This window comes from Salvelinus sp. IW2-2015, linkage group LG1 (assembly GCF_002910315.2).
Source record: "Salvelinus sp. IW2-2015 linkage group LG1, ASM291031v2, whole genome shotgun sequence".
Lineage (NCBI taxonomy): Eukaryota > Metazoa > Chordata > Actinopteri > Salmoniformes > Salmonidae > Salvelinus > Salvelinus sp. IW2-2015.
The window spans coordinates 25800832-25811488 of record NC_036838.1 but is presented as its reverse complement, the minus strand read 5'-3'; the positions used below and the strand labels follow the sequence as shown (position 1 = coordinate 25811488).

Sequence of the window (10657 nt, the reverse complement as noted above, 5' to 3'; positions counted from 1 at the left end):
CCTATTAGAAGATTTGTGGGCACAACTGGAAAACGGCGTGTGTGTGTGTGAGAAAGGAGTTCTACAAACCTGATTCAGTTACACCAGCTCTGTCAGGAGGAATGGGCCAAAATTCACCCAACTTATTGTGGGAAGCGTGTGGAAGGCTACCCGAAACYTTTGACCCATGTTAAACAATTTAAAGGCAATGCTACCAAATACTAATTGAGTGTATGTAAACTTCTGACCCACTGGGAATGTGGGTCAGAAGTAAGAAATTCAATCTGAAATAAATCATTCTCTCTACTATTATTCTGACATTTCAGATTCTTAAAATAAAGTGGTGATCCTAACTGACCTAAGACAGGGAATTCATACAAGGATTAAATGTCYGGAATTGTGAAAAACMGAGTTTAAATGTATTCGGCTAAGGTGTATGTAAACTTCCGACTTCAACTGAATGTAAATGTGTTTTTTTTCCTTKTTTTTTTWAATACTTTTGCAAACATTTCTAAAACGTKTTTTTGCTTTGTAATTATGGAGTATTGTGTGTAGATTGATGAGGGGGAAAAWATATATATAAAAAATTCAATCCATTTTAGAATAAGGAAACGTAACAAAATGTGGAAAAAGTTAAGGGGTCTGAATACTTTCCCAATGCACTGTACATATTTCCATCAAATACTCCAGTATCCCTGCACAATATACATCTGGTAATGGCACTGACCCTGTATATAGCTCCCTCTCTTATTTCTTGTGTTTTCTGTATTATATATATATATATATATACAGTACCAGTCAAAAGTTTGCACACATCTACTCATTCAAGAGTTTTTTTGTTACTTTTACTATTTTCTACACTGTAGAATAATAGTGAAGACATCAATACTATGAAATAACACATACAGAATCATGTAGTAACCAAMAAATGGTTAAACAAATCAAAATATATTTTTTATTTTAGATTCTTCAAAGTAGCCACRCTTTGCCTTGATGACAGCTTTGCACACTTCCCATTCTCTCAACCAGCTTCATGAGGTAGTCACCTGGAATGCATTTCAATTAACAGGTGTGCCTTGTTAAAAGATCATTTGTGGCATTCTTTTCCTTCTTAATGCATTTGAGCCAATCAGTTGTGTTGTGACAAGGTAGGGGTGGTATACAGAAMATAGCCCTATTTGGTAAAAGACCAAGTCCATATTATGGCAAGAACAGCTCAAATGAGCAAAGASAAATGACAGTCCATCAWTACTTTAAGACATGAAGGTTGWCAATCCAGAACATTTCAAGAACTTTGGAAGTTTCTTCAAGTGAAGTRGCAAAAACKATCAAGCGCTATGATGAAACTGGCTCTCATGAGGACCGCTACAGGAATGGAACACCCAGAGTTACCTTTGCTGCAGAGGATAAGTTCATTAGAGTTACCAGCCTCTGAAATTGCAGCACAAATAAATGTTTCACAGAGTTCAAGTAACAGACASGTCTCAACATCAACTGTTAAGAGGAGACTGTGTGAATCAGGCCTTCATGGTCGAATTGCTGRGAAGAAACCACTACCAAAGGACTTGCTTGGGCCAAGAAACACGAGCAATGGACATTAGACCGGTGGAAATCTGTCCTTTGGTCTGATGAGGCCAAATTAGCGATTTTTGGTTCCAARTGCTGTGTCTTTGTGAGACGCAGAGTAAGTGAATGGATGATCTCAGCATGTGTAGTTCCCACCGTGAAGCATGGAGGAGGAGGTGTGATGGTGTGGGGGTGCTTTGATGGTGACTGTCACGCCCTGACCTTAGAGAGACGTTTTATTTCTCTATTTGGTTAGGTCAGGGTGTGATTTGGGGTGGGCATTCTATGTTGTCTATTTCTTTGTTTTTGGCCGAGTATGGTTCCCAATCAGAGGCAGCTGTCTATCGTTGTCTCTGATTGGGGATTATACTTAGGCAGCCCTTTTTCCCACTTTCTGTTGTGGGATCTTGTTTTTGTTAGTTGCTGGTTTAGCGCTACAAAACTTTACGTGTCGTTTTTCTTTCTTATTTTTTTGGTGTTAATTTAATAAATTCAAAATGTACGCCTACAACGCTGCACCTTGGTCTCATTCCGACGACAGCCGTAACAGTGACACTGTTGGTGATTTATTTAGAATTCAAGGCACACTTAACCAGCATGGCTACTACAGCATTCTGCAGCGATCATCCTATCTGATTGCGCTTAGTTGGATAATTTGTTTTTTAACAGGCCCAACACACCTCCAGGCTGTGTAAGGGCTATTTGACCAAGGAAGAGAATGATGGAGTGCTCCATCAGYTGACCWGGCCTCCACAATCACCCGACTTTAACCCAATTGAGATAGTTTGGTATGAGTTGGACCGCAGAATGAAGGAAAAGCAGCCAACAAGTGCTCAGCATATGTGGGAACTCCTTCAAGTCTGTTGGAAAAGCATTCCAGGTGATGCTGGTAGAGATAATGCCAAGAGTGTGCAAAGKTGTCATCAAGGCAAAGGGTGGCAACTTTGAAGAATATAAAATATGAAATATATTTAGATTTGTTTAACACTTTTTTGTTACTACATGTTTCCATATGTGTTATTTCATAGTATTGATGTCTTCACTATTATTCTACAATGTAGAAATTAGTAAAAATAAAGAATACCCTTTTAATGAGTAGGTGTGTATCCAAACTTTTCACTGGTACTGTATATATATTATTAGTTATACTATTTTGATATTGAAAACTGCGCTGTTGGGTAGGGCTTGCAAGTTACGCATTTCACTGTACTTGTGCATTTGACAAATTAAACGTTAAACTAAATGAGTATTATAACAGACACAATAGACACAACAGAAGCGTTTCTGGGGTGATCCACAAAATGAGTCAAAATGATCATTTAAAAAAAAATCWGATTTTTTTATATTAATAAAGACTTGCTAAAGTGCAATAATTCTGCATTTCCATTTGTGCACTCTGTGTGTTATTTMATGTGATGGCCCTGATAAGGTCAGCCATGTTATGTGAACTGAACTCTCGTTTGAATATGGTCAAACTATTCCTTCAATATTCTGTTCAAAAGAAACATTGAACATATAATAGTCAAATCCTAGTGTGAAAGCAGGTGAGCTCGTTCTACTCTTTTTGGCCATTTTCAGTTTTTTTGTGGTGGAACACTGAGTGGGTCGACCAGTATGCCTGTTACCCACAGATTGACAGTCTAGAAATTTTTTACAAATCGTTGTTGTTGTTGTGAAGCTTGCATTCAATTGCCCCTCCCAGTTCCACACAACAAGCTTCCATTCCCCCTGTTACAAATATATGGCTGATTTAAGATAAAATCGTCAACCCTGTTACTTCATTTGGCACTTAATAGGCACTTACTATATACTTTTTTTTTAATTTAACCTCTTGAGATGGGAAACATGTTCATTATCACATTGAAAGCGTGATCTTTATGACGGAATGTTAAAATTAGTTACACTACCCAAAAGGAACTCAATTCGTGGAATGACCCGACTGCGTTAATAAAAGATCACTTACGGTCCTGCTGGATCTTTGCTGTTAGTCCCAGAGAGAGTAGGAAAATATACAGAGAGAGAGTTGGCAAGAGATTAATGTTGCAGGTGTTAGTGATATTAGAGGGTTCATTAAAACATTGTCCTATAGCAAGAGCATGTCTACAGCATTAAACAATGTTCCAGTCGCATACAGCAGTCACAGTTCTATTGTTATGGAGTAAGTACGTCATAAAAGAAAAAGATGTGGTAACAATGTTATTCTACAAAAAAAAATGTGTTATTCTACTGTTATATCCATGTTATGTACCTAAAGTACATTTACATTAGTTATGCGATTAGCTAGTTGCGTAGAAAGTTGAGTGACTACACTGACTGTGAATATGTCCTGAAACAAATTAGCACAATAAGACGGAAACTTACCTGTTGATGGATTCCACGTGGCGACACGGTTGGTTTTCAGGGAGGGGGCAGCCGATAGAGAAAAAGAGGGGGGTTATATGATCGCCAATGTCTGCTAGCATCAGCATGGTAAGACAACAACAAGCTAAGAAGACCCCACCCACTGGACACACACTGGTTGAATCGTCGTTGTTTCCACGTCATTTCAATTAAATGAACCAACATGGAATAAACAGTCAATTGATGGCTGTGCCCAGTGGCCAGGCATTTGGGACAATCTGTGATAGTACTATATTTGAGAAACTAAAATACAAATATATTTAATTATTTCCCACTGCATGATTTATCACATAACAGTAAGTGTATAATATTTAAGTGTATAATATATTCCCATAACGGATGTTTTTTGTTGACTTGATGGCACTCTTTAGGAATGGCCTTGACTGTCACAGTGGTCCAGGGCTGTGTGTCTGATTGAGAGTCCCTCCCCTCCCCTTGATGTAATGTTCCTAGTGTGTGTGTGTGTGTGTGTGTGTGTGTGTGTGTGTGTGTGTGTGTGTGTGTGTGTGTGTGTGTGTGTGTGTGTGTGTGTGTGTGTGTGTGTGTGTGTGTGTGTGTGTGTGTGTGTGTGTGTTTCCAAGGCTATGGGGGGATATAGACAGGTGAAACACCCAACTCCCCAGATCTTTTATTTAGTCAGAATAAGCCATGGTCACATGGGAGGGGTAGGGGAAGGGTGAAGGGAAAGAACCTAAGAAGGACATGACAACCCTCATCAATAGAGGTCACCACTGGGACCTGAGTGGATGGGGGGACGGCTGGGGAATGAGAACAGAGATAAATGAATCTCTCCTCAGCTCACATTAGAGACATATAGTCCTATACACAACACACGGTACCATTCATTCCTGTCAGTTGTGCCTGTACAGCAGTAAGTGAGAAGCAGAGGATTCCATATTTCTCTGTTGTCTATCAATCACCCGGGGCCTCATTTATAACCGTTGAATAAATTGAACACTAAATATCTGCGGGCACCATTTCTGAAAATATTGAGATTCATAAACTTGATGCACGCCATGTTTCCTGTTTTAAATCAGACTTGTTGTGAAACTGCGCGAGTGATCAAGCATTATATCGCCGCATGAAAAAACGTCCATCGTTCACCTTTTATGGTGACAATAATGCCCTTGTTTGTTGTTTACTTTGGAAGTATTGGAATTAGGCTAATATAGTATCTAAAGGAAATAGCAATGGTGAATTTGATAACATGTCTTTGAAGTTGTTGGCAGAATGTTTTCTTTTTCAGTGACATTTGCTGAAACACTTTTTTATTTTTACTTCAGTAGGCCTACTTACAGTGAATCAACTGTATTTTCACCTGTTAAATTCTACAGTAAGTTATTAACCACGCTACCTGTCCGATGCATAGGCTTCAGCAAAAACGTGAAATTATAATAGCCTATCTAGTAGGCCCAATTACATGAGAGATGTTCATGGTATGGTTACTTCAGGAATATGAAGTCGTCATGGTCAGAAAAGGTGAGGAATTTATTCTGCAATGGTTATGATATATGTAGGCTATTATGTTTACAAATGAAATATTCTCCACTTTACAGTATTCAGAAGTAGCTTTGCAAAGTCAATGGAAAAGGTCAAATGTCCGTTCTACCGTTAAACTGCACTTGTCTTTTTACTACTGTGAAGTGGATCCGATTAAATGAGAGACGGGAAGAATGGTAGCCTATCCTAACTTGTTGTAGGCCTATAGGCTATTTCACACGTAGCCTATGAAACCATCACAGTCAGAAAGGTGAGGAATTTATTCTGCAATCATGGACATTAAACAAATAGTAGGAAATAAATGCCTATTTGTAATTGTTTTAGAAAGTAAAGATTAAAATAAATCGACGTTCGCGCTTCTCACTAACAGAAAATGATTCTATCTTGTTATTAAATTTAGCTACCTGATTTATTTTACGAATAAGTCATCATATATTCCCTGTTTGCACAAGGCTACTAGGCTACTTTTGCCTTCTTGCAATGCAATACTTCAACTACTAGAAACTGTGTGTAGGCATGGTCTAAAGTTTGCGGGAGGATAAGCACAGTCTCACATTAACTTCTGTTTTATAAAACGTTTGTATGACAATAGGTGCACACATATTTTGGGGCATATTTTCTGCATACACAAAGTTGTTAAATAAGGCCCCAGGGCTGTAAAATCACCTGTTTTCAGACAGCCCCTTTTCTGCATCTCTGTCACTCTTTCCCTGTCCCTGTCTCTCTTTCCCTCTCTCTGCCTCTCTCTCTCTCTCTTCTCATGTCTTTATCTCTGTCTCACTGGTGATGAATATATTTGTGAGAGGTCGAAGGGGTTACAAGGGTATTATGTATTTTTCTCTGTGGGGGCTTCTCTCTCTCTCTCTCTCTCTCTCTCTCTCTCTCTCTCTCCCCCCCCGTTGTGTGTGTCCTCTGTCTGACACTAATCAATAGAGCTTCCTGAGAGCGCGGGTGAAAGGTTGTGGGGTATAAAGAGACATTGAGAAAGACGGCGCAGTAGGGGGGAGATGAGGTGGAGACTACAGAGGTGATGACAGCTGATGACCGTGTGTGAACGTGTGTCCATACCCTGTGTGTTTGAGGCACATAAAGAGGTAGACAATAAGTGGTGTGTGTGTGTGTGTGTGTGTGTGTGTGTGTGTGTGTGTGTGTGTGTGTGTGTGTGTGTGTGTGTGTGTGTGTGTGACCACCGCATAGCAGGTGCCCATGGGGCTTTATCTGCTTTCAAATCATTTTTCATAATGCCACTGTGAGACATTCTCAGCTATTATTGTCCTTTTTAACAAAAACCGAGAATGAAAGGAGAGAGAAAAGGCTAGTTCTCTTTCACTTTGTCTCTTTGTTTCATATTCCCACTGGAGTCAGTCCGATGGGACACTATAGTCGGGAGCTTTCACACATGTTATGATGGCCTGGTACTGGAGTGTGTGTGTAACAAGATCTCATAGTGTCCCTTCGAAATTCAACGTGTTATGGATGAACGTCACAATTAGTTCCGCTTGGTTACAGGGTTAAAACGGAAACAACTCAAAGGTTAACAGTTTAGTCATTCATTCAGAGTGGTTAAGGTTAGGGCTATGGTTTGGGGAAGGCTTAAAACAAAATAATGAAAAACAATGTGCTATTACCATAAGGTACCATCAGTATTGTGTGTGTGTGCATGTGAGTTGGTGTGTGTGTGTGTGCATGTGTGTTGGTGTGTGTGTGTGTGCGTGCGTGCGTGCGAGTGTGTAAGATGGGGGATGGTGAGCTCCAAACCTATTGTTCAAGATATCACTGGATATGAAGCTAGATCTGCAGATGTAAAGACAGGATCACTGTGTTGAGTAATACATCTTCGACATCACTTGATCTTACAGTATATTTAAGACGTTGATTTACTGTGGAATTCCTTCTGAAAGCTGTCACAGTTAGGTGTCTCTACACCAGTGGGTTAGAATGGGATGTCGCATGCTTTTTTAATGACCTAAATGGTAGCCTTACCATAATAAATGCCAGCTATGTGTTTGCGATGTGGTTGTTGGACTTACAATCGAGAGGAACATCGATAGCAGACACTTCTTGCCACAGCAGCAGGACCAGTGATATGACAGACAGGGCCCAAGGCCCGCCCTGCGCCAACATCTCTCGCCTCTGTTTCTCCTCTCCCGTCACAATTCCTGATACGTCTCTGACCTATGTGAGAGAGAGAGAGAGAGAGAAAGAGAGAGAGAGAGAGAAAGAGATGTGTTTTCAGTGTGTGAGTGTGGCTGGCCTACATCTGCAGCTGAGGCCCTGGCTCCCCAGCGAGAGCTTCCCATAGACAAGCTCCAGAGAGAGGAGAGATGTAGACATCACACAGACCAGTATACCCCTCTCCTCCACTACCACATTACCCCAAACCATTACCGGTACCAGAATCAGTACCCCAGTTCCCCAGGCCCAGCACTAACTGCCGACCCTCCTTCTTCCACAATAGTCCAGACTCCCAGGACCCAGGACCCTGTTCCTCCACTCCCCCAGGCCTCCAGACCCAGAGTACCATAACATAGACGAGGGTACCATCTCAGCCCACTAGCCCCATACACCCTGCCCCCCAAACCCAGACCCTTCCAGCGCCGACAGAGATGGCCGCCTCGCTTCGCGTTCCTAGGAAACTATGCAGTATTTTGTTTTTTTACGGGTTATTTCTTACATTGGTACCCAAGGTAATCTTAGGTTTTATTACATACAGTCGGGAGGAACTATTGGATATAAGAGCAACGTCAATTCACCATCATTATGACCAGGAATACGACTTTCCCGAAGCTGATCCTCTGTTTTGCCAACCACCCAGGACAATGGATCAGATCCCAGCCGGCGTACCAAAACAACGACGCCGTAAAAGAGGCAGACGAAGCGGTCTTCTGGTCAGGCTCCGGAGACGGGCACATCGCGCWCCGCTCCCGAGCATACTACTRGCCAATGTCCAGTCTCTTGACAACAAGGTAGATGAAATCCGAGCAAGGGTAGCATTCCAGAGAGACATATGAGACTGTAACGTTCTTTGCTTCACGGAAACATGGCTCACTCGAGACACGCTATCGGAGTCGGTACAGCCAGCTGGTTTCTTCACGCATCGCGCCGACAGAAATAAGCATCTTTCTGGTAAGAAGAAGGGCGGGGGTGTATGCCTTATGATTAACGTGGTGTGATCATTAAGACGCGGTGTGATCATAACAACATACAGGAACTCAAGTCCTCACAATCAAATGTCGACCACATTATCTACCAAGAAAATTCTCTTCGATTATGATCACAGCCGCATATATTCCCCCCCAAGCAGACACATCGATGGCCCTGAACGAACTTKATTTGACTCTATGTAAACTGGAAACCAGGCCCTCCCCCGCCCTCCCTTCGGAAAAGCTGACCACGACTCCATTTTGTTGCTTCCAGCCTATAAACAGAAACTAAAACAGGAAGCTCCCGCGCTCAGGTCTGTTCAACGCTGGTCCGACCAATCTGATTCCACGCTTCAAGATTGCTTCGATCACGTGGACTGGGATATATTACATATTGGGTCAAACAACAACATTGACGAATACGCTGATTCGGTGAGCGAGTTTATTAGCAAGTGCATCGGCGATGTCGTTCCCACAGCAACTATTAAAACATTCCCAAACCAGAAACCGAGGATTGATGGCAGCATTCGCGCGAAACTGAAAGCGCGAACCACTGCTTTTAATCAGGGCAAGGTGACCAGAAACATCACCGAATACAAACAGTGTAGCTATTCCCTCCGAAAGGCAATCAAACAAGCTAAGCGTCAGTATAGAGACAAAGTAGAGTCGCAATTCAACGGCTCAGACACAAGAGGTATGTGGCAGGGTCTACAGTCAATCACGGATTACAAAAAGAAAACCAGCCCCGTCGCGGACCAGGATGTCTTGCTCCCAGACAGACTACACAACTTCTTTGCCCGCTTTGAGGACAATACAGTGCCACTGACACAGCCCGCTACCAAAATCTGCGGACTCTCCTTCACTGCAGCCGACGTGAATAAAACATTTAAACGTGTTAATCCTCGCAAGGCTGCAGGCCCAGACGGCATCCCCAGCCGCATCCTCAGAGCATGCGCAGACCAGCTGCCTGGTGTGTTTACGGAAATATTCAATCAATCCTTATCCCAGTCTGCTGTCCCCACATCCGTCAAAAGGGACACCATTGTTCCTGTTCCCAAGAAAGCTAAGGTAACTGAGCTAAACGACTACCGCCCCGTAGCACTCACTTCCGTCATCATGAAGTGCTTTGAGAGACTAGTCAAGGACCATATCACCTCCACCCTACCTGACACCCTAGACACACAATTTTCTTACCGCCCCAATAGGTCCACAGACGACGCAATCGCAACCACACTGCCCACTGCCCTAACCCATCTGGACAAGAGGAATACCTATGTGAGAATGCTGTTCATCGACTACAGCTCAGCATTTAACACCATAGTACCCTCCAAACTCGTCATTAACTTCGGTGGGAACTATAGGGGGTGCTGTTCCGCATTAGCATATTTGGGTCTCCAAATTAAACTGCCTCGTGCTAAATTCTTGATCGTACAATATGCATATTATTGTTATTATTGGATAGAAAACACCTTCTAGTTTCTATAGAAGTGGAATTTTGTCTCTGAGTGGTACGAAACAATTTCTACAGCACTTTTCATGACAGGGTTCAGATTTCAGAAATTTTTACCTCTGATCTGGAGTCTGTTTTTAAGGCGACAGTGAATGCTATGAAGAAACCGACACTGCCTACGTCTTCCTCTGGGTGTCTGTACGTCATCACGTTTTGAATGAAATCGATGGGACATTCACAGCCATTATAAAAGACCAAAATGTATAGGGACCGCCCTTTCTCGTCGTGCGCCTGAAGCGTGAAGGCCATCGGACTTGCCTCGTTCCAAATCGTTGTCTAACCAGCAATATTTCTCCGGTCATGTTTTCAGTCGTTATAGTTGTTAAAAACATCATAATGTAGTTAATTTGAACCGTTTTATAGCAATTTATATCCGTTTAGTGCGATTTTGAGGAATTTATTTGTTGTGCACTCTGAAACTTTGGACACGTTTTGGGGTGTCGGTCGTTGGTGGTGGACATTTCGAAGGACAGAGGACATCTATCGACCAAAAGACGTTTATAACATAGAAAGGATACATTGCCCAAGAATCTGATGGAAGAACAGCTCAAAGGAAGGC

The 10657-nt window shown here is 42.1% G+C and overlaps 1 protein-coding gene across 1 annotated transcript in view; it reads right to left on the bottom strand.

Annotated features, from left to right (window-relative positions):
* LOC139027409 (neurofascin-like) overlaps positions 1-7614 on the bottom strand; it is a 19040-nt gene extending 11426 nt beyond the window's left edge. Inside the window, exons 1-2 of the mRNA XM_070442521.1 lie at positions 7476-7614; positions 3509-3526 (exon numbers count right to left, since the gene is read on the bottom strand). Of these exons, the coding sequence (XP_070298622.1) occupies positions 3509-3526; positions 7476-7569 (112 nt within the window). The 5' untranslated portion in view covers positions 7570-7614. The remainder of the gene's footprint in view (positions 1-3508; positions 3527-7475) is intronic.
* Between the last annotated feature and the right edge of the window lie 3043 nt (positions 7615-10657).